The sequence below is a fragment of the Mya arenaria genome, chromosome 1 (genome assembly GCF_026914265.1).
Source record: "Mya arenaria isolate MELC-2E11 chromosome 1, ASM2691426v1".
NCBI lineage: Eukaryota > Metazoa > Mollusca > Bivalvia > Myida > Myidae > Mya > Mya arenaria.
Window position 1 is genome coordinate 60,412,211 of NC_069122.1, and position 24,616 is coordinate 60,436,826.

The window sequence follows — 24,616 nt, forward strand, 5'->3', positions numbered from 1 at the left end:
AATGATTAAGAGTTTAATACTGTACGTGAATAAAACTACAACTCAGGTACTATCTAGCATTTTAAAAAACGATTGTACTATCGATAATCGGTTACTTGAGTGGAACCGATCATCGATAGTAAAATTGCAACCGATTCTCAACACTAGAGTTATGACACTTTAATAATTAAGTAGGTTGAATGGTTGGGAACACTTGTATTAGGTTCCCATGCAATACATGAAGCATCTGCTGAGATAAAAACTTAAATGTTGTTACATGTAAAACCTTAACCAAGGTGTGACGCTGACGCCAGGTTGAGTAGTATGGATCTCCTCTTTCTTCCAATAGTCAAGCTAACAAAAGGTAAACACAAACAAAAACAACCATGAGGGAGCTTACTTGTGGGTGTGTCTGAATTTTTCCACATCTTCCAGCACCCTAAACACCTTGCTCAGTGGGGCATGAAGGGCATCCAGGGGGTCATGTTGGGTGGGTTCCCAAGGTGATACAGTTGCCTTGACAACCACTTGCTGGATGAAACCCACAGGCAGGCCTTGGTACTACAAGGTGGAATGACTTTGGTGATAAATTTATTTTAGCTTGCTGTGCTGATATAAATCTTATTTGAGTATGTTTCCTGGATAGAAACAAGTACTCATGCCTATTTTGAGAGGCCATTAGAGAGTGCCCATTGTGAGCCCTGGTTCGACCCCTTTGTTTTATTTTACAACACAGGTTTTATGTAGTTTAAATCTCAGCATTGACTAAAGAAGATATCAATAAATCAGAGTTTGAAATTATATTTCCATACAAAAGCATATCCTTTTTGCATTTTCCCTCTAAACAATGCACAACTAAATGTTCTATTTCAAAATAATATATGTTTACAAAAGGTTGAAAACATCTTCAGAACCATTTACATTGATACAAGTATCATAATTCCAAACACAAGTGCTTACCCATCTTGGTATGCTAGTGACATCAGTATTGGCAAAAGTTCTCTCCCGTTTCTGCACGGACACTGCTGGTGGTTGGTAATTTCTCAACGGAGTTGTATACTCTACAGGAATGTTTCCAGGCCAGGGAACAAATATCAGGGGGTAGCTGAAACAAAAAAAGTTAACATGTGTTTTTGTTTTATATTTTAAATCCACAAACACTGAATTAAATCAAGTACACTGGGCTCCTTTAATTTTAATATCTGTATAGTTAGGTGCAACATTATTTTGTTGTAATTTCATGATTAGAATTATAATAATATATTTCTCCACAACACACTGCACTATTATTGATCAATATATTTGTGTCATTGACGAGTCTCACCAGAACAGAATGATGACACAGCATACTGTGCAGAGAATGGAGATGGGATGACTTGCACAGAACAGTCCATGTGTGTAGTAAACTCGGGATACATAGCTCCGAAGAATTTGCATTATCACTGTTGTCCCAAGATGTTATTGCACCATTCTGTAAGAAAAATATTCAGCGTTGACTTAAAATGCAAAATCAGTAAATAAAAGCACTATTTATGTTTTTCCATTCAGCGGTGAAAATTTGTACAATGCTAGGAGAATACAGGGACCAAGTGGTCGTAATTAGCACAAGCTTGCATTCTGTTAAATTGCTTTCTGGGCTTCATCAAATGTTGATGCCAAGCATTTAGCTTGTACATCCAACAGTCTTATTTGAATGACTTATCACTATGACACACTGTATCATGCCAGGGTCAGGCTAGCTGGCAGGGATGGGCGGTACAGCTATTTAGTCAGAAATGGAACATTAGCTTTATGTATGTATTTCTTAAAACGTTGCGGTCAAGGATAACCCGTGAAAGGGCAAGCACTTATTTCCAACGGGGTTCTTTGTTTTTGCTGAAGGGACAGCATACGGAAGAGACAGTGTTTGGATACAAGGAGTCCGGGTGCGATACCCTAGCTCTTTTTCGAAGAGACCCCTTGGTTCTTTTATGGTGTAAAGCACCGAAACATGGGTTACAACTTTTCTTGGTTTAACCAGTACACCACTTTTCCAAGCACTACCCTTTAATTGCTGAGAGCCAGGCAAGGGAGCTACTTGCACCAACTTAAAACATCTTTCGGTATGACACGGCCAGGGATCGAACCCACGAGCTCCTGCTCTGTAGGCCAACCCTCCTGCTCCGTAGGCCAACGCCTTAACTACTAGGGCACGGAGACAGCTAAAACTGTCTATTTACTTTATAACAATTGTGAAGAAAGTTTACTGCTGTATTAACTTATGCTAAGTCACTGTCATTGGTATGATGTTGCAGGAGACAAAAAAGAGTACCTAAAGAAAACCCACTTGACCAGCATTTGACTAATTTCCAAACTCATATACATGAATGTGTTGACTTGAAATCAAACTCCGGGACACATTTGTGAAAAGCCAGTGTGCTAACCACTGCGTTAACTGTAAAACAAACATGAACCATTTAATAAATCATACCAGTTAAATGGTTGTCCAGTAAGCACAGTGGTTAGACTAATCCCAGACGAGTAAGCCTTAGAGCATGTGAGTTTGGTTAATCACCTATCTGGACAAGTGGGTTTCATCTGGTAACACCGGTTTCCACCACAACAAAAGACCACACTCACACATAATACGAGAGCAATCAATATAATGTTGTTATAATAACTTGTATCACAATCTTTGTAAAATAATTAGTTTAAACTTAAGTAATAAATCACACATCAATTTCCTTTATGTGACTGGTCTATTTATCGGCATAGTGAAAACATAACAAAGTATAATATATAGAACCTTAGAAAATATAACTTAAAGTATACGGAGCACAAACGTTATTAAAAGATTTAAGTATATATGTTTATGACATAGTTTTTGACTTAACACTATTGACAGGTGTGGTTAGTTTGTTTACAAGAACTGGTTCAATTCATTAGTGAGTCTGAATATAACTAACAAATTCGCATGAATATGACCGGCAATAATGAGCTACCTGGTATTGAAAAACTTTAATATTGCTCGATTTATCAAGTTGTCGTAACAAAGTTGTTTTCACATGTGCAATGTAAAGTGTTTGCCTGCTCCACCATGTTTGAAGTTCAGCCTTCAGGGTGATGTAACACGTATTCTCATTGGTTGAAAGAGATCGAGCCAGATTGGGGAATCCAATTATTTCTAAATTTAGAAACTAATCCTCAGTGCTTTCAGGTTATTTTATACCACTATTTTTGGTAGAAGTTATCTGTATTGGTACGTCGTAGTAACCAATTCTGGCTTTAACACGACGGGGGGGGGGGGGGGGGGGGGGGGGGGAGTGCGCGAATTAGTCACAAAATGAAATTCTATTCTTAAAAGAGTCTATTGATGTTGCATTCACTTGTTCTTCACTGAGTTTATTCCAGTCTATCACTGTTCTAACAAAGAATGAGTTTTTAAAGTTTAAGGTATTTGCAAACACTGGTTTATAACACTTGCTATTGTTACACACTGATCTTTCTACAATATAGTCACTGATATAGTCTTTATAATATCGTGTTCTGATAGGACGTCTATTGCCCTGAGGAGAGAGATATTCCCGTATGTTAATGGCCGGTACTAGCCCTTCCACCACCTTATACATGAAGGTCAATCGTAGCTGTTTACGCCGATCTTGGAGGCTTGGTAGTTCTAGTTGTTCTAGCATAGATGTTACGCAGCCTGCGGATCTGGATCTGTAGTCGTTGGTGATGAATCTTGCAGCCTTTCTTTGTATCTTTTCAATTTTCTCGGTTTCAGATTTAGTATATGGGTCCCAAATAGTACATCCATATTCTAGCTTTGATCGAACTAGTGCTAAGTATGCGTTCTTTCGACATGATGTTGGACAATGGTGTAAATTTCTTCTTAGGAAGCCGATGGAAGAGTTAGCCTTCTTGCAGATGTTGTTAATGTGAGTGGACCATTTCATATCTTCTGAGAGTGTAATTCCTAGGTATGGGTTGACTTGAACTTGTTGTAGAATGGAGCCGTTGATGTTATAAAAATGACTTGACTTGGATTTGGAGCTTAGAACGAAGCATTTCTTTGAGTTGAATCTCATTCCTCATGTAGAAGCCCATTGGTGTAAACTGTCTAGGTCTTTTTGGAGTAATATATGGTCTTTCTGCGACTTGATTTGACGGTAGAGTAAACAATCGTCGGCGAATAGCCTCACTTGTGACTTGACATGGTCTGGAAGATCGTTTATATGGCATAAAAACAGGAGCGGTCCCAACACGGTACCCTGGGGAACGCCGGATCCAACATGGACTGAGCTTGACTGTTCGCTCTCCACAACCACGCTCATCTGTCTATGCATGAGAAAGTTAGAAATCCATGTATGTAGGTTTCCTCTAATGCCGTAAGCTTGTAGTTTATGAAGGAGTTTCTTGTGGGGCACCGTATCGAAGGCCTTGCTAAAGTCTAATATAATGGTGTCTACTTGTTTGTTGGTGTCAAAACTGGAGAGGAAGTCGTGAGATGTTACTACTAGTTGCGATTCACAGGAATATCCACTTCTAAATCCATGGTTGAGGGAAGTAAGAGCTTTATGGTGTTCGAGATGTGTCATGATGTGCCCACAAATGATGTGTTCTAGTAGTTTACTAAGAATGCAGGTTAATGAAACTGGCCGGTAGTTTTCTGGGAGGTGGCGATCCCCTTTCTTGAAAACGGGAGTAACAAATGCATTTCTCCAATCTAGAGGTAGTTCACCAGAGTCAATAGACGACTGGAAGATGGAAGTCACAGCTGGAGTTAGTTCAACTGCACACTGTTGAAGGACTTTCGTAGGGAGCTGGTCTGGACCACCTGCTTTTGTTGTATCCAAGTTCAGTAGAAGTTTTCTGACTCCTTCTTGAGATATTACAAGATGTTCAATATTTTCAGATATTCTATTTGGAAATTCTGGTAACTGTTCAACATGTTCACTGGTAAATACTGATTCAAATTGTTTTACTAAAAGTTCTGCCTTTGTTTTACTATCACTGGTTAAATGTCCTTTGTCTTTGAGAGGGGCGACTCCCACGTTGTCTTCTTTTTTCGACTTTATGAAACGCCAGAAAGGTTTTGTGTTGTTTGACTTTAGTCCTTCATTAATAATGTCATTCACATGAGTCCATTCAGCCTTTCTTAATTCTCTTTTGCAGTGTTTCTGATAGTCCTTATACAGTGACCAGTTGTTCGTTGCTCGAGCTTTCTTGTATAATATTGCCTTTCTTTTGAGCATCCTTCTAAGTTTCATTGTTAGCCATGGAGTTGAGTTGTTGGATTTCTTGGTACGTGTAGGGATATTCCTGTCGATTGTGTTTTTGAGTTCATGTTTGAAAATGTTCCAAAGTTGGTCAGTAGTACTGTCTGAAGTTGCAAGTGAGGTAACACGCTGAGATATGTTCTTAGAGTCTGCTTTTATCTGTTCCCAGTTGGCCTTTGAGTAGATAAGGCATTTCCTTGGTTTTTGCTTTACTTATATGGGTTTAGTATCTGAGTCCGCAACAACTATGGCATGGTCGGAGATTCCTGGAGCGTTGGCCGTCGATTTGATGATTGAAGGGTTTGACGTAAAATGAGATCTAATAGGTTGTTCTCTCTAGTAGGTTGGTCGTGGATCTGTGTGAGATTAAAGTCTGTAATAACATCTAGAAGGGCTTGTTGGACTTCCCGGTCTTGTGCATTGTTGCGTACGGTGAGTGTTTTCCAGTCAATATCCGGACAGTTAAAGTCTCCTGCAAGTATAATATGTTTTTCTTTTCCAGTTGTAGTCAGTTCTAGAGATTTTTTTCAGTTCCGAAACATGAATAAGACTTCGATGTGGCATGTAGAAGGATGAAATTAATAAGTCTTTGGATCCTTTAACTTTTACTTTTGTCCATTCAATTTCACAGTTTGTAACTAGCTCTGGTTTTTCTTCGGATATAAGATCTTGGTGGACGAGGACAAACACACCACCGCCTAATGTTCCTCTATCATTTCTAAAAGCATTGTAATTTTGCGGAAATACTTCACTGGACTTTATGGAATCAGCAGTCTCCGCTTTTCCAGGCTGTACTCCCTTTAACCATGATTCCGTGCCACAAACGATATCTGGGCGTATGTAGTTCAGCGCTGCTTGGAACTCGGAGCTTTTCCCACCTCTGATACTCCTGCAATTGATATTCATTATGCGTAAGTTCTTTTTGTTGGAAATACAAAATAGAGATGATGAATTCAAATGTTTACTGTTTGTTGTACTATTAAGTCTAGATGAGTGACGATTTCCCGCTGGGCTACTAGCATGGAGCGGACTGAATGGAGCTTTTGATGAAATGGAGTCAATAGTAGAATCTAGATGCGATAGTGGTTCGTAATAGTTCGTCGAATTCAATTCAAAGCTTTTATATGTAAAGCTAGATATGTTTATGCTATCACACTTACAACAGAGCCATTGAACATGAGAGTGTCTTGCTAATAGTTCGTAATCTGCTGAACATAATTCTATGCAAGATCTATGGTGCCAAATGTCGCAACCATCACAACAAATACCGTGAACATGTTCCCAGGTTACTGGCAGGTCACAAATGCCACATGGGAAGACATCTGCGTGCTTGGCCGGTCCAGGGTTGGTTTCAATGTCACCGGCAAGTAAGAAAATGCATACCAGAAGTGAGCTTCTTTGGTGGCAGGTGGTACGGTTTAAGATCTGGTTTCCATATGTACATCTCCTTGAGTTATAGGTAAGGCCTGCAAATACAGCTGGGGTATTTTCTTTAGTAGTACAATCAAATACTTTCAGTAGACTGATGGTATAAAGGATGAGTAGTAGCAAGAAGACGATGTCAAACTTCTTTGCCGCCATTTTGGTAATGTTGACAATGGTGGGTGGGGTAATAAGGTGGCTTCCAGACTAGCACCAACCGAAGGAGGGAAATTATCTCATGGTGTTTAGGGCTTTATCACACATAATGGATGGGTACAGTCAATACTTATCACTTTGTTACACTTTTACTGTTCTTTTGAATGTTTTATAAATAAAAAAGTGGAAATTTTTCTCCACACTGAAAATTCGCGTGTTGTTTTAGTTTATAAGTGAATTCAAGCATCTCCTACCATAGACCTATAAGAAGCTTGAAAAAGTACAAGAACGAGCCCTCAGATTCATATACAATGATTACACATCTGATTACCCAACACTTTTATCTAAATCAATGTTGCCAACTCTTAAGCTTAGAAGGTTAAGGTCATTTGCTATAGAAACCCATAAAATTATCCACAAGCAGGGTCCAATGTATCTACATGACTTAGTGGTAATAAAAGAACATTCCTTTAACTTTAAATATAAGATGATGGCTGCTATCCCAACTGTAAGAACTACAACATATGGGTGCAATTCTTTTCGCTCCTGTGCCCCTAAACTCTGGAACTCCCTTCCACAACATTTTAGGGAAGAAACTAATTTTAATCATTTCAAGAGTTTAGTCCGGGCATGGAGCGGAGATAACTGCAAATGCTCATTTTGCATATAAGAATGCTGTCATATAACATGCTGTAAAATGTCTTAATCAAAGATATGGATGGGACCTCGGGAGCTTAGACTGCCTAGGCAGCTGGTCTCTTTCAATGTGTCTTTGATTTAAATCATGTTAATTAATTGTGACTTCTTTTGTTTTATTTCCCATGCTAAATGCATTGTCGTATTACCTTGTGATTCGTATTTTCGATTAACTTATGCTATAAATTATGCTAATCTACCTACATTCTATATATAGTCTAATGTCTTTCAACTGCCAAATATGTTTATGTGATTTTACTATAAGAATTATTTATTTGTTTCAAGTGTACATACTGAATATTATTATTTGCATGAACTGATGTGTGTGATATATTAGTTACATAAATTATGCTATTTATTTATAATGTCGGTCAAAAGCTATTCATAGCTTATGTTAAACTGTTGATGATAGTACCCGACAATAAATAGATATTGACTTGACTTGACTTGACTTGTCCGTGCCCAAAAGAATAACTTATTATTACTACTAAGCCTTACCCTCAAATTACCACCAACAAATAAATATAATACATAAATGGCTATAAAACATGAATTTATTATCCGAATAAATGCTATTTTATTTGTGCAGTTTCTGTTATCACATGCACTGCTTCAATGCCCGGGGTGAGAACTTCAAAGGGCCCGTCCTTTCTCACATGGACATACGTGTGTATATGTTACGTATGTAAGAAAGTCAGAATTTAAATATAATTATTACATATTGCTATTTTGAAATCATATGAGATGATATAGGTCGTGCAACAATGAAGAGACAGTAAAGTTAGATAGAGATGCAGAAAGAGCAATGTGTAGTGCACATTCTACACTATACATAGACACTCTACCAACTATTGATAAGAACATGGTAGAGGTTACTGAAGAAACAATTAAAAACCTCCAATGGCCCTAGTAGAGTTAAGAGATATCAGAAGGAAACAGAGGACCGTGATAGGAAAATAGATGATTTCGGTGAAAGATAAGAGTAGTATAGAACATGACTTCACTAAAGAAGGAACAGTAATTAAGAAAAAATGGAAACTCTTCAAGATCAAAGAATCTGCTCTGTACAGTGAAGAGAGAGAGAGATGGTAAGAATATTGAACAATTAGTTGAACCTAAATGTTATAGTCAAGGTGTACGTGATGTCAGGTGTGCACACTGGTGTAGGATATCCAGAAACAGACAGGACAACAAATCTCTTAAAACGAAGATTTTTCTGGCCTTGTACGACAACACAAATTGAGGACTTTGTGAAGACCTACGACCGTTTGAGGGGGAAGTCTGCCGCAAACACACGTGCACCATTAGTTAGTGTGAATACAACTTCCCCTTAGAGTTTGTAACCTTTGATTTATTGACATTGGAACCCTCAAAGGTAGGATACTCAAACATAATAGTTGTCACCGACCACTTTTGAAGCAATGTGAAATAGACTATAGGTTGATATTACTTATGGTTTTGCATTGTATTGAATTGTACTGTGATGCTTGTCGAGACTGAAAGTGTGTTAAGCTTATGAAATCTTAAGTTATTACAACTTAACAAAGTATGCTCTTGCAATACCAACACACATCCAGACTGCTAAAACTACTGCCGAGGCATTTTACAATCAGTTCATTGTGAACTATGGATTTCCTCATAGACTCAACTCAGATCAAGGTGCCAACTTTGAAAGTCAACTGATCGAGAAGCTATGTGAGCTTACCAACATGAAGAAGAGTCACGCTTCAGTGTACCATCCTGAAGGCAACGCAGGACAAGTTTAACAGGGCTTTTACCAGCATGATAAGGACACTTAGGCAAGATCAGAAGAAGGATTGGCAGACATACATAAGTTCCCTAGTGTTTGCATACAATAGCACGCCTTATGAGTCTACCAATGTATCACCGTATGAACTCATGTTCGGCAGGAAGCCACGCCTTCCTATTGAGGTCATGTCTGATGTTGAGAAAGATAAAGAGGAAAATGTATATACCCAAGTCGACTTTACAACTGAATTAAGAGATACTATGAAGACGACAAGATATGTTGTCCATGAAAAATAAAATAAATAAATAAATAAATACTATGATATGAAAGCTTAAATATTGATGTGACTGTGATTGGTGTAAACATTGAAATAGTAGATCAGGTATAGGTGAAGATTTTGGATAGAGGAGAAGAAAACACAAACTATGTGACAAGTTTGAAGAGGAGGTATACACGGTAAAAGGACAAAAAGGAGAAGTAGCCGTATATACATTAGGTATACGTACCGGAGGAGTAAGGACCTTGTATCGGAATCATCTATTCCCTGTGAACCACCGGGTGCGAGATGATGGTTTCCAAGAAGAGACTATTGAGGAAACAGAAGAGGTAAAGGATGCGCCCAGAGATGAAGAATAGTCAGAGGGTACCACCAACGGCAGCCATGATGATGATGATGGTGTGATTTATGTCCCACATACATATATTCACGGGGATGCCCATATGCCAATGCATCGGTCAGAGGCAGAAATTGAGATAGAAGTGATAAATATGGATTATGAAGATGAGGAAAAAAGTGAAGTTCTTCAGTTACAGACAGATCTGGAGATAGAAAAGGAGATGATTGAAAAGTACAGTGCAGAGGTCGAAGTAGAAGTTGACAAGAGTGATGTAGCCAAAGCGGCTTCAGCAGGTCTTAAGATATATGAGAACACAGATGAAGTTGAACAGGGTCAGACTGTTGTTGAAGACGGACACAACACTTCCTGAGACGTTGGTTTTAAGTTCTTTCAACACTTGAGGAGGTTCCGTTAGCCACAAAGACGAACAGAAAAAGACAATTACCACACCCACCAATCTAAAGATCTAAAAAAGCTAGAAAAGCTCCTTAGAAATACATCGGCTACGTGATGTATAAAATGGACAGCACACCATATGATGACTGATTCTATGCATTGCAAACTATTATGAGTTCTGGAGCATTGGAAAGTATGGATGGTGAGATTGGAAGGATTTCAGTTGATGGGAGTTATCAAAATATGTTGACATAGATTGCCGTTTTATGATATTTTAATAACAATTCAATTATGTGTTTGCTAAGTAATAGTTGTTCATAGACATACTATCCAGGAATTGTTTTTTTTTGTGTGGACACTTAGTTAAAGAGGGGGAGGAAGATGGTATGTGATTTATATTTGGTACCTTGTATTAACTATATATATATATATATATATATATATATATATATATATATATATATATATATATATATATATATATATATATATATATATATAAGTGTGACATTTCGCAAATTATTTGTTGCAATTGCCTGGACATATTGGTTGTAATTTGATTTATGCATATAGCTTTATTTCCCCCGTTTTCTGGAGATATACATGGTACATGGTAAACACATAAGAATGAATATTTACAAACACAATTCAAATTTGATAGTAAATAGTAATGAAAGTTTAATTGTTTTATACACATAACGTTGGTCACATTTATAATTAAGCCGCTGCATATAAGTCTGATCTTACAAACGATTAAGAACAATAATAATGCATCGGCTAAAATCAATAGACAGTTTCCTATTAATTTAAACAATATTTCTTCAAAAGCGAAGTAGAAATAACTGTTTGAGGATTAGTTCAATTTGTCAAGTGGCATTGTCATTGGTGAACAGCACGCACTGAATGCGTCTTAGTTAAATAAATCGCTGCATAATTTAGCACAGTTGATAAGGAAGTCCGGGTATAATTGTACATCGAGTACATGTACCGTTATCAAATGTTCGTCAATTTTGTCAAGTGTGTACAAAATGAATGACTGGCTCGATGTCGTATTAAGTAAGTCATACATCGGACCATTCAAACTTTTAATCGCCTCCAGAATAAAAGTCGCGAATAGTTATTGTTATTTGAGCAACACTCGAACATCAAGTGCTCGAGCTCGTGGCTGCATTGTCGATGACATATACGGCAATCAATCGGCTGGTCTGGGGGACGCTGGCAGCACAGACATGCTAGCAGCTTCATGAGGGATAGATAATGTCGTGACGCTATTTCAGGGGACAGGGAAGTGTGTAACAAAGTCAGAATTTCACGAATATTACATGTTATGTTTAATTCAGATCTATTTGATGATAGGGATAAAAAGGGGAAATCTGCTTTGACTAAATTGACGGCGTTGCATGTCTTGGTCTTTTTAAAATATAATTGAGGTGTGGTCAGCTGTGACCATAGTCACTCAATTAATATTGGATAAGTCTGTACTTTGTTTTTAAGGTGTAAACATCATATTTGATAGATTTGTGAATTTGGAATTGGAGGGAAAAATAAATAAAGTTGGTCTTATCATTTTATTGTTTGTGAGAGACAGAGTCTATCAGTGATAGTCTATAGGCAGTTCGGCATAAAGCCGAGCTGTTGATTAATTGTATAGACGTAATACAGATCCCTGAAACCTTAGACGTTTATTGAATTTTGAAGGACCTTACTGAGCTAAGTCGTGGTTATAAGACCCTGTTAGCATAGAGCCTAATAAGTCAAAGTAATGCACATATACACTATTTTTATACCCACACAAACGAAGTTTGAGGGGGTATATAGGAGTGAGCTTGTCGGTCGGTCGGTCTGTCGGTCTGTCGGTCGGTCGGTCGGGTCGGTCGGTCGGTCGGGTCCGTCGGTCGGTTTTCATGGTTTCCGGACGATAACTCATGAAAGGCTAGACAGATTTGAAGAAAAAAATTGGTACACAGGTGTAACATCAGAAGATACAGGTCAAGTTCGATATTGGGGCTGGTGGGGCCAAGGTCAAGGTCACTGTTACTAAAAAAAGAAAAACGGTTTCCGGACGATAACTCATGAAAGGCTAGACGGATTTGAACAATTTTTGGTACACAGGTGTAACATCAGAAGAGACAGATCACGTTAGTGAGCTTGTCGGTCGGTCGGTCTGTCGGTCGGTCGATCGGCCGTTTTTCATGTTTCCGGATGATAACTCATGAAAGGCTAGACAGATAAAAAAAAAATTTGGTACACAGATGTAACATCAGAAGATACAGGTCAAGTTCGATATTGGGGCTGGTGGGGCCAAGGTCAAGGTCACTGTTACTAAAAATAGAAAAACGGTTTCCGGACGATAACTCATGAAAGGCTTGACAGATTTGAAAATGTTTTGGTACACAGGTGTAACATCAGAAGATACAGGTCAAGTTCGATATTGGGGCTGGTGGGGCCAAGGTCAAGGTCACTATTACTAAAAAAGAAAAACGGTTTCCGGACGATAACTCATGAAAGGCTAAACGGATTTGAACAATTTTTGGTACACAGGTGTAACATCAGAAGATACAGATCAGGTTCGATATTAGGGCTGGTTGGGTCAAGGTCACTGTTACTAAAAATCGAAAAATGGTTTCCGGACGATAACTCATGAAAGGCTTGACAGATTTGAACATTTTTTTGGTACACAGGTGTAACATCAGAAGATACAGGTCAAGTTCGATAGATCCTTCAAAAACTAAATGAGCAAATATTTACCTTAAAAGTAATTGACACTTGGAAAGATGAACAAACAAAACAAATCCAGCATGCTTCATTTGAACCAGATGTCAGTGGAATACCAGCAGAAATTAAGTATGGCATATTTGCCACAGTAGTGCTTACTACAAATATTGACCTGTCAGATGGACTTGTTAATTCGGCTACAGGAACAGTCCCGGGATTTACTCCCAGGTGGATAAGGATGCATTCAAGCCCAAATATGTACTTGTAAAATTTGATGATGATCGTGTTGGAAGAAAAGCTCGTGAATGCTCTAGATGTCTTATTCTAGAAGATATCACCTAGAGCATCAGCTAGTTTTTCTTGTCAGCAGTGTAACTTCTAAATTACTCAACAGATTTAAATAAAACAATACATGCATGATAAAAGAAGATTCAGTGTGCAGTAACCTTGGAGTTATGGCCTCTTTTCAAAGGAATTCCTGTGTCCAGGCGGCATTTGGGGGTATTCGTCACTCCTGTGACAGCTATAGTTAACAATTGATAACAACTTGATAGACTGGAGTGCTTAATTGGTACACAGTAATTACGTTGTGACAAATGGAAAGTCGGGACATAAGAACACATTCATGCGCATGAAATCGAAAAAAGGTTGAACTATTACACGGGTCCAACTTGCAGCCGATTTGCGAAAACAAACAAATTATGACGGGAATGTATCGTGTACGAAAAGTTGCAATGGCAATGAATGTGTCTTTGACATGGACTAAACTTACAATAACGGCGATTTTGATGTGCCGCCTACTGTCTAGAAAGACATGTATGTGACTGTACACACCAATCATTCAACTTAATCACGCTTGATGAGCTGACAGAACTCATGAAATCAACAATCTTACCGTTGGTATAGATGAGGAACTGGCCATCAAATATGCCGTATAAATGTCTTTGAAATGAATTGAAAGCTATAACAGAGAGTTTAAGGTCAGTGTCGACGGCCCCATAGAATCTACATAATTATGTTAATGTATTTTGGGATTAGAATCAGCACATCTCCTTGTCGATTGAGATACTGAACGAGAGACAACGAACAAGGCGAACAAAGTACCTGCCTTACTTTAGCCAGAAACAGTGCCGCTCGTTCAAAAATCGTATATATTTTACTTTTCAATAAAGAGCGAATCTTTTTTATGTCAAATTTTCTTTTCATTGATACTTCATAAATGAATCCTAAGTTGGTTTGTCTAACTCAATTCTGCATAAAGTTTCCGTCTTTGGTATCAAAATAATCTGATCAATAGTCTACATTTCTTAACTATCTTTGCCATGATGTTTTTATGTGTTATCAATGACACTTAATGAATGGATCCAAGGTTTAATTTATTGATGACAGTTGACCGCACAATAGGGTCAGTAATACCCTTTCCTTATATGTGTAACCGGGCTCTTCGGACTTGAGGTTCGGACGTTTGCGAAGTGTATGTGTGTTTTTCGTATAAAGGAAAAAAGGACACATACTTAAAGTGTACTACATATGTCTATATTGATTGACATATGGCTACGTTTTCTCTACATATTTAGTGTATTACATGTTTATATTGGCTGCGATTGCTTTTTTAACATATGGCTACGTTTTCTCTACATGTCTATATTGACTGCACAAATAGCTCCAATTTATACCGACCAATGTTTGAGTGCAAGCCTACAATATGTAAATAATTGTGATCATATCTTTTTGCACGATCACCGTTCTTTTGGTAGCCGAGTAACTTCACTATCATTATATAGTGTGTTGTATCCATTTGTAACTTACGGTAGAGGTTTTAAGAAATGACCAATGAAAAAACTCACCACAGACACTTAACTTCCGGCATTTCGATAACTCACACCCCAGACAGTTTCCTCATCAATAATTCTTCTTTATTTACACAATTAAAGATGATTTTATTAGAAATTCACAACAGGATTGTAGAGGAGACATTAACAAACAAAATCAAGAGCATTCAAGATGGGTAAGTTAATCGGATTGGCTGTGCTCATTGCATTTCATATCTTTTATTACTCACTTCCGCGTTGTTGCACTTGCAGTGATTTCTTTCCTTCCTATGTCAACTACTTTATTAGTAATACAATAATTTTAAGTTGAATTGAAATATTTGTCTGTTTGATCTTCCCTTGAATATGAACATGAAAGAAGTCTTTGCTAAAGTCCATTGGTCTGGTAAACTTTCAGAGATGTTTGGGTTCATTTTGCAGGCTGCAACCTTGAATTATATTCCATTATAAATTGCTTAATACAGTGTTTATCTGCGTAATATGTATTAGCTAACACAGATCATAGGCAAAACTAAATCACACTTAGGGATTGGTTGCCAAATAATACCAGATAGTTTCATATTGATGTACGTTATACACAAAATGAGCAATGCAACATTCTACAACAGATAGTTTCATATTGATGTATGTTGTACACAAAATGAACAATGCAACATTCTAGTACTGTACGCCGCTTTGATATTGCTTTTTTATTGATACTAGCTGAAAACCAAATGTCCTTGTATCCCTTCATGGTCATAGTCCATGACTGAAAATTGCTTCTGTGAATATGCATTTTTTTTTCCATATAATAAGTCTGACATGGCCAATGTTAATAATTTAAATATAATTGTAATATGCAGATACTTAATCCATATATTCAATCGCTTCAGAGTCTTTGATGATTTTTGTTTTGGCGATTCTATGCGTCCATATCCCACTTGTTCTTTTCCTAGCCAAGAATGACAGATCCCAGCGTTTAGTATATTGAGCGGAAAGATAATGGGCACCTGTTAGATACCGTAAATGACTGGGTATGAGACGATAGGGGGTATTAGACGCAGGGGAAAAAAATCTGAGAAAAAACTTTTAATCTATGTTTTTGGTTAAAAGACGCATAGAAAAAATGTCAAAATAGTCTGGCATTCTCGGCCACCATGCTTGTTGACAGTGACAAAATTTTTTTTTTTCGTGAAAATGGCGACGGTTATCTTTAAAACCATACAATGATAATACATCGTAAACGATAAACTGTCCAGAATGAAAAGTTAAGTTATGCAAAAACCTTATACTGTACAGGTTTGTTCTCAAAATGTCAACACCTACAGAAAAGAATAAAGAATGTGACAAAGTGCGAAAAAACAAGACCATTATCGCAACAGTTTGTAGTATTGGTATGTAAACAGGTTACTATAGTAAAGGAGTTTTTCACACCTTATCGTACAACTGACAAAAAATATTTTGACAGTGCCCAACTTTGCTTTTTTATATGCAAGTTTAATAACAGTATTGTTCAATTCAATTTATTATTCAAAATAATATTGAATAACTTTATTCGAAAAATATTTTTGTTTAAATTATAAACGTCTTACGATATACCGTATCCCAATCTTAAATTGCCGTTTTAACTCGTATATACTCGATCAATATGGCGCGAGTAACATCCCTTTCTACATGAATGTAAACAAACTCTCGTCTTGATATCGACCTCAGAAAAAAAGTTCAAATAAATGTTACTGGGTATTATACGCAGGCATTTTTTTGCATCGAAATCTGAGAGGAAAAAAAGTGTCTAATACCCAGTCATTTACGCTAGTTAAAGAATGGTGATGCTTTGTTGACAGATCGATATGAATTTGAGTTTAAGGAAACATGTGAGTGTAACTAGAGAAAGGTATTGGCTAAAAATAAATTATGTGTAACTTTTGTGTTTCCATTTAACAATGCAGTGTTAAACATTGTGGATTTACAGTTGAAGTATATATTTTTCATTGCTACGAGTCAGTCGACTTGTGGCATTCAGGGATCAAAATGAATATCCAAATTTTAAAAAAAGTTCCCTATACGCACATTATTGTGGCTAGCAGATACTGAGACACAGACAGTAAAATGCCACATTATTGGAGACTTTGCAAGGTGGTACTACTGCCAAAGAACATGATTTTTTTTTCAAAATCCTAATATTGGTATAAGAAGTAGGATAAACAGAATGCATGATCTCTCTACAGCCCAACTAGCTCTGGGTGTTACTTCATAGGGCCTTTTGGTCAGATATTCTTGCCCGTTTGCCATTGATTTAGTCCATAAGAAGAAATGAAGGGATAACTGATTTTCTGGTTATATTTTTTTTAATTTTAAATAATTGTGTATACAGTGTCCGACATTATCTTTTGTAGCCAATCATCTCCAAGCAATGGATTTGTCATACACTGGTGAATTATTAATTATCATGCTATGTGTATTACTTTTTTTCTTGTCTTATTTCAGAAATAAACCAGATACTATAGATATTACAATTGCTGACTTTGATGGTGTACTTTTTCACCTTACCAACCCAAATGGAGACAAAAGCAAAATCACAGTAAGTCACTTTTTAACATAAGCCTGGACATGGCTTCATTTACACTAAGCATGAATTTTCAAATATATTAATATTAAGAAAAGAATGATTAAAATGCTTAAAGTAGCATAATAAGTGCAAACTCTTTATGGATTTCTTGATCCATAAGCTGAGGAAAGAAAACATCTCAATCCAGAGGAATATTACGGTAGCTGACACTAAAATGGCACAGGTGTACTATAGATGTGAGATCTTTAAGAACGATTTCAGTTAAGAAACAGTTGTTCTTAATATTACATATTGTATATGAATTTGAACAATACATGATGTATTTTTATTTCTTTCAGGTCAGTATATCGCTGCATTTTTACAAAGACTTAGAGGGGCATGGAGCAGAAGAGGTTAGTAACAGTTGTTAGTGCTTTATATTTAGATATTACTAAATAACTGCTTTACTTGAACTTGAATATTGGATGCAGTCTCCAAAATGGCCCGAAGCCTGGAACAAGTAGAATTATAGAAGGCAAGTTGATATTCCAGTCATCAGCAAGTAAATCTGAAAGTTTTTTTTTTTTTTAAATGATACTGCATTCTAAATTGTTCTTGTTTTATATATAAGAACAGTACAAAAATAAAGCAGGGGTATGAATTTTTTTCAAAAGTTAAAATGTTTGCAAGTGAAAATGGCAGGTGTTATGTATTTTTAAATTGATAGAATGAATTTCTTTAAATTATCTATTCCAGCTCATCAAGCGGGAATATTCTGATATTCTTATTGCCCCCGAAGATGGTACGTAACTACTTTTATTTGAATTGTACATAGAAATAGTGAATATTTGTTCATATAAACTATATACGTGGTTTTGATTAAGTCTGAACAACTGTCATCCTTCCAGTGTTACAAACCAAGGTATGAAATTGTACATCTTTGCCAATTCAAAGCAAATTTTTGTTGCATTGGATGGGCACTGAGCCAAATCAATGCATAAAGTACTGGCCCCAATATCTTAAAACTTCTTAAGCTTAACATGCTTAAGTAGCTTATTTCAATTAGCCAAAATAATACTTAAATGGAATTTTTATTAATGAAAAATTGTTAACTGTGATTATTATTAAGATAGCTCCTTTCTAAAGCATAAAGGCTCTTGAATAAGTAAATATTACGCAAATTATTGAAAAACAAAAATAGTGAGCTTAGCTTAATCCTGTTTTAACAGACTTAAGAAGTTTTGAGAAATAGAGGCCTGGTGTAATAATGAATAAATTAGTTATTCCTAGAAGGGTCTCAGTGATTTTATTAACTACAAGTATTGTTCACTTGAATTAACTGTCCAATAAAGATGCTTTGATTTTACTCTTAAGATTAAACTAAAAGATCTTTATTGAATGCCTTACCCTGGTATTGAAAATGATTATATGCAATCTGACTGACATGACTGTGAATCTGAACCACCCTGATATAAACATTTATTAATTGGTATCATGATGTGAACTTTGATTAAAGATATAGTCTTTTATGAAGGCGGTCAGTAGTTCAGTAGTAAATTATGAAGGTGGTCAGCAGTTAATTATGAAGGTATTCATGATCTAATTGAGTACTTGTCACAACAGGTTACAATGTCACAGTACAGTTTGACCTTGAAAACATTCCACCAAACTGGGAAGAGCTCGTGAAAAAGACGTCCCTACTGAAGAGGAACTGTTTTGCGTCAGTGTTCGAAAAGTACTTCAAGATTCAGGAAGACATTCAAAAGGCTAAGAAGAATAACACACCTCCGCCTGCCGCAGAGAGGGCTGTGGTGCAGTATCGGCCTGACGAGACTATGTGAGTAACAAGCTTCAGATTCATTGTTCTTAATTGCTAAAAATGCATATATATATATTTACATGTGTAATGGTCAAGAGAAAATACTTTTTAGTGTATACCAATAAATGAATTTAGTTAAAACTTAGTTGCCATGAAAATGGCCTTAAAAATAATGAAATTGTATTCTTTTATGAAGCTAAACGTACACTGGTTTAGCAATTTAGCTAAATGACTGACAGTTCAAGGCTTTTACAGGTATGTTGAAGCGATGGGAGACAGAGTGACAGTGATATTCAGCACCATATTTAAGGACGATGACGACATCATCATAGGGAAGGTCTTCATGCAGGTATTTTTTGCTGTTCTCAATGTCATTTTGATTAATTTGCAGTATTGCATTGAATTATTTCAGTTAGGTTTGACATATGACCAAAGTTGGTAAATAGGAAGAGTTAATGCAGATCTTTCATGGGATTGTATTTAGGAGCCCACATGGTCAATGTCAAGGTAATTTTTTTTTAAAAAGAAAACGGTTGAAACTGAATTACTTTAGTTAGGGTTGACACATTGTGACCAAACTTGGATTGTAGGAAGAGTTTGTGGAGGACTTTAATAGGATTGCATAGGGTCAAGGTCACTGTTACCCAAAATAGAAAAACAGTTTAAAATGAATCCCCAAGGCTAAAGTTCTTCAGTCAGTCATTGAAAACTTGCAACGTTTCCTGTTGTTGTTAACATAGTGTTAATTGGGGCCCTGCCAAGTCTGCTTCAGCTACAAGAACATACTTTTATATTTAATTTGCCCATTTTTATTCAGGAGTTTAAGGAAGGTCGTCGTAACAACCAGCAAGCACCCCAGGTTCTCTTCAGCCACAAGGAACCACCAATGGAGCTGAAGGATACAGACGCTCGGACAGGGGAAAACATTGGATACATCACATTTGGTAGCTTATTTGAATTGAATACTGACCTGTTTTATATGAAAGTGAACCTGCAACAATCATAGAACATTTTAATTTAATTTTTGTTTTTAAGTTAAGTTTTTTTAAATTATTCACTGTTTTTTTTGTTTTTTTTTCTATACTTTCATCAAATTTAATTGTAATTTTTTAACTTGGGCATTGTTTTGGCATACTTTTTTTGCCCCTACATGGTAAGCTTTTTTCAAACTTAGCTTAGCAAAAAAGCAATTTTCTACTTATAAAATAGAACAGATATTGGGTTATTGCATTATGGTGATGATCAATTAAGCCTTTTATCCCGTCTTTGTTGTTGTCATGGTCTTACAATTAACATAGGAGGGGTTGCATTTGCTCTGTGGTGCTTATCAGATTTGTAAATGTTTCATGTTAAATGATCTACAGGATTTCTATTTTGTTTACATTGACAAAGTATATGGTCTTTAATCCAAATTACTTATTTCCGATTCATTTCAGTGCTATATCCCCGTCACACGTCCCCAGCGGCCCGAGACAACACCATCAACCTGATACACACTCTGAGGGATTACCTACACTACCATATTAAGTGCTCAAAGGTAGGTCTGATCTATTGGTGTCACTGGCTGCAGCTGCCGAGTCATGTGGCCGATACCTTGTGAGATTTTAACCACTGTAAATGAAAAATTTGCATTGATTTGCACAGCTCATTTTCTGAAGGTAAATTTTTTATCTTGTTACAGTGGTGAAAGTAACGGCACTGTTATATATGATGCTTTGCTGTTCACAGCAGTGGTTGTGTTGGCATCATTACTGTGAAAGATATTTGGATGAAACTTGGTTAACCTGTAAATGATGGCAATAAGCATACATGTACAACTTTTATCAAATGAATGCATATAAAGGTGTTGAAGGCTTAAATGATTGCTACGCCAAGATCCACCTATACCCTGCAAAACTTCCTTGCATGTACAGTTTGCATTGCTTTCAATTGAACCAGTCAATTAAATCAAATTAAACAACATACAAAATGCTTTAAAGAGTTTACTACGACTGTGCGAAGCTTCTGTTGAGAAATTGATTGTCTCTTTGGTATAAAATGGCATTTATTTATCTTTATTAGCATGTTTTTCTATGTTTACTTGCAATCAGCAGTATGTGAACAAGTCCAATCAATGACTTATTATCCAACTTCACCTATAAATAGACATATTTTGGCACCCGGTTGTAATACCGTATTATACTGTGTATAGGACACAATTTTTTATGTTGGGAAAAAATGCCTGCGTCGTGTCTTCAGTACTCGTGTTTATTATTCTTTCTCATCCTACAGGCCTACATTCACACACGTATGCGAGCCAAGACGTCAGATTTCCTACGAGTTCTCAACAGAGCTCGCCCAGAGAAGGAAAAGGAAAAGAAAACGATCACGTAAGAACTTCATATTGTTAACTTTTCATTTATTGAAATTTTTTGAAAACTTCTCTATGTTTATTCCAAGAGTTAGTTGTGTACATTTGGAATGTAAGAAGATACAGTAATTTTTATAATGAGTTAATGGATGATGAATCCTGTGGCTGAAACTTTTGAATTACTCTGAAAGTGCCAGCATACTTCTCCTGTGTTTAAGCATGGACCCAAGTTAATGTGAGTTTTAGTTTTATCTTTTCTTAGAGCAAAAAAACAGCATTTTTTTGTTTTAAGAACTTCTTATAATATGGATATTAACTTGATGATGTTCTAGATGTTACATTTAAACTGTGAGATTTTTATGTTGTATCCTCATGCATATTTTTCTTTCTATTTCAGTGGAAAGACATTCCGACAAAGCTAGACATCAAGATGATTAGGCGACCTTATATTTCATCTTTGTGATTTCTGATTGTGTAAAACAACAGTTAAGATATATATCAGTTTGTCAAAGAACAAGCATAAAAAATTGATAGTATATTTGTAGTTTTGGAAATTTGCCAAAGTTGTTATCTAATATTGTGGTTATGGGGAAGATGTGTAATTGATGGGGATTTTGCTGGTACAAAAAATCTTGAAAACGAGCAGATTAGATTGTTGACAATATTTTTAAGAGCTGTTGTTTATACTTACTGTTTAAAATCATGAACAATTTATAGCCATGTTAATTTGGTGCAGTATTTCTCCCTAATTGACTTATGTAATATCTTCATTTCTGAATGTTTGCTACCTAAATTGAGTGATATGTAAATACATGTATAAAACAATGCTAAATACATTGAAGGAAACTTGAGTGGCATTTCAAATTCATCTGCTTGTTCTGTTGTATGTTTAGGAATCAGGCCCAAAAATAAGTGAAAGGGACAAGACACCATTCACACAAAAAATTGTCAAAAACTTGCATAAAATTGATATTTTTGAGTACTGCACATTAAATCTTACCAACTTTGCATATCACATTGCTCATTACACAAGTATCTTTCACAGTTTTGCATATTTTTCCAATGTGGAAATTACTATGTGAATCCCAGTAATATAAAAATAGTGTTTGTGTATCTATCTACTAATCACAGATTTTCCACATACTGAATATACATACTATAAACTGGGAAACCAGTATGCGCTAATTTTAAACAGGTAAACTCAGCTGAGACAGCAATAAAATATTATTTTAATGATGTAAAACGATGTATTATTGGCCTCATACTAGCTCATAGTAATAATTCTAGACGAGTTTTGAGGAAGTACTGTTTTTTGCGGACGTTGAGACCATCTGGTGTCCAGTCCCTTTGATTCTCCTACCATCATGTTAAATTTTGACTCTGGTGACCCAAAGTAATTTTGGTAGGATTTGAACTGATAATGCACAAAATTCACATATTTTTGAGTCGCTTTCCTTGAAGTGCTACTTTATTATGTTTCTGAATAATCTGCTGGAAACTAAATATACCTTGTTAATTAAACTATGATTATTTTTTTTAATCAAATTCAAACGCCTTATTAATGTCATTGTTGCTTTTGATTATTTATTTCACTTTATACCAGTTTTAATATAACTCTTATGGTATCTTTGGGAATAATGTTCCGTTGTTAATTAGTAGTAACTTGAACAGGGAATTTATTATTCATGACTTATTTTTTGTATACCCTACATGTCATGTGTATACCTCTTATACTGCATGCATACTGTATATGTTGCAATAATATGAAACAAAAAATAAAAGTTTATATGGACATACTGTTCTTCATTCAATACAATCAAGATGACCAAAGCCTGGGTCAATGGTGCTTTTAAAAATTGAAATCTCTCGTGTACCAGGGGCCAGTTTCATTGAAGAATCTTCTTTGTTACCTGCTCTGAAGGTGCGCAAGGAACATCACAAATGGCAACAAGTCAGATTCTCATTTTCACAACTTTGTCTTCAACTGAAATTCTGGCTAATACACACAAACATCAATTTAATGAAAATAACTTCTATCTCTGAGACAATTTCAGCTTTCATACACACCTGCCAAAACATCTTGTTTCTAGATATTTAAAAAGCTGAAAATAAGATATTCACACTTGAATGTTCAAGTTATTTTGTCGTTTCGAGGTTTATTAATAAAGTTGTATTCTGTATACAGCTCTCCAAAGCCAATGCTTGCAATGACCCTTTGTGACACGAGTGTTCCAACAAACTATAGCGTCAATCAACTTGTTTACAATGACCCTTTGTGACACGAGTGTTCCAACAAACTATAGCGTCAATCAACTTGTTTACAATGACCCTTTGTGACACGAGTGTTCCAACAAACTATAGCGTCAATCAACTTGTTTACAATGACCCTTTGTGACACGAGTGTTCCAACAAACTATAGCGTCAATCAACTTGTTTACAATGACCCTTTGTGACACGAGTGTTCCAACAAACTATAGCGTCAATCAACTTGTTTACAATGACCCTTTGTGACACGAGTGTTCCAACAAACTATAGCGTCAATCAACTTGTTTACAAGTATTGTTACTCTCATGTGAAACTTAAATGTAGTTCAAATGAAACTAACCTGAAAGTTAATGTTTCCATTGCTTTTGTTGAAGTTGTTATTGAGATTAAATGTCTGTTAGTCCTTAGATGTTCACTACCTAGAAGGGCACAGCCATGTTTTATTCCAGATGTTACAAGGGAGGGTTTGCCAACCATTCTGTGTCCATGGCATAATGACTCAACTGCTATAAGGATATATCAAACTTGTTCACTGTCATGGGAAACATGCATAGCCCGTTTATCATCCGATTATTCAATGTCATGGTCATATGAATTGGTCATGCATGGCTGTTTTTATCATGGTCTTTTATTTAAAGAAAAAAGTATTGGGCTCTTGTGATAGCCTTGGTATTATTGTCTGATGCATTCAAAAACTTTTAATGAAACTTGGTACACACACACACAGTCTTGTTGCCAGACAAAATTCTTCAATGCATAGCATACTTGTTCAACTGAAAAAACTCTTGAGAAACTGGCTCTTGTCTAGTACACTGGCACAACAATTTCGTCGAC

At 36.2% G+C, this 24,616-nt stretch overlaps 2 protein-coding genes across 2 annotated transcripts in view; one reads left to right on the forward strand and one right to left on the reverse strand.

The window, feature by feature from the left end:
- LOC128232198 (sterol regulatory element-binding protein cleavage-activating protein-like) overlaps window positions 1–3,070 on the reverse strand; it is a 28,045-nt gene extending 24,975 nt beyond the window's left edge. Inside the window, exons 1-4 of the mRNA XM_052945613.1 lie at window positions 2,961–3,070; window positions 1,304–1,450; window positions 940–1,084; window positions 380–540 (exon numbers count right to left, since the gene is read on the reverse strand). Coding sequence (XP_052801573.1) covers window positions 380–540; window positions 940–1,084; window positions 1,304–1,416 — 419 coding nt within the window. The 5' untranslated portion in view covers window positions 1,417–1,450; window positions 2,961–3,070. The remainder of the gene's footprint in view (window positions 1–379; window positions 541–939; window positions 1,085–1,303; window positions 1,451–2,960) is intronic.
- Window positions 3,071–14,844: 11,774 nt separating this feature from the next.
- LOC128236744 (actin-related protein 2/3 complex subunit 2-B-like) lies at window positions 14,845–23,309 on the forward strand. Its single transcript, XM_052951833.1, has 10 exons — window positions 14,845–14,997; window positions 17,288–17,381; window positions 17,708–17,761; window positions 18,105–18,150; window positions 18,972–19,185; window positions 19,423–19,516; window positions 19,985–20,111; window positions 20,604–20,704; window positions 21,439–21,536; window positions 21,915–23,309. The coding sequence occupies exons 1-10, from the start codon at window positions 14,924–14,926 to the stop codon at window positions 21,937–21,939; spliced, it is 927 nt and encodes a 308-aa protein (XP_052807793.1). The 5' UTR covers window positions 14,845–14,923; the 3' UTR covers window positions 21,940–23,309.
- Window positions 23,310–24,616: the final 1,307 nt, after the last annotated feature.

Excerpts from the sequence above, each read along its gene's own strand:
- LOC128236744 (XM_052951833.1), top strand. The coding sequence starts at position 14,924 with ATGATTTTATTAGAAATTCACAACAGGATTGTAGAGGAGACATTAACA. Across the intron at positions 20,705-21,438 it reads ACCATATTAAGTGCTCAAAG|GCCTACATTCACACACGTAT; the intron begins GTAGGTCTGATC and ends CTCATCCTACAG. Across the intron at positions 21,537-21,914 it reads AAGGAAAAGAAAACGATCAC|TGGAAAGACATTCCGACAAA; the intron begins GTAAGAACTTCA and ends TTTCTATTTCAG.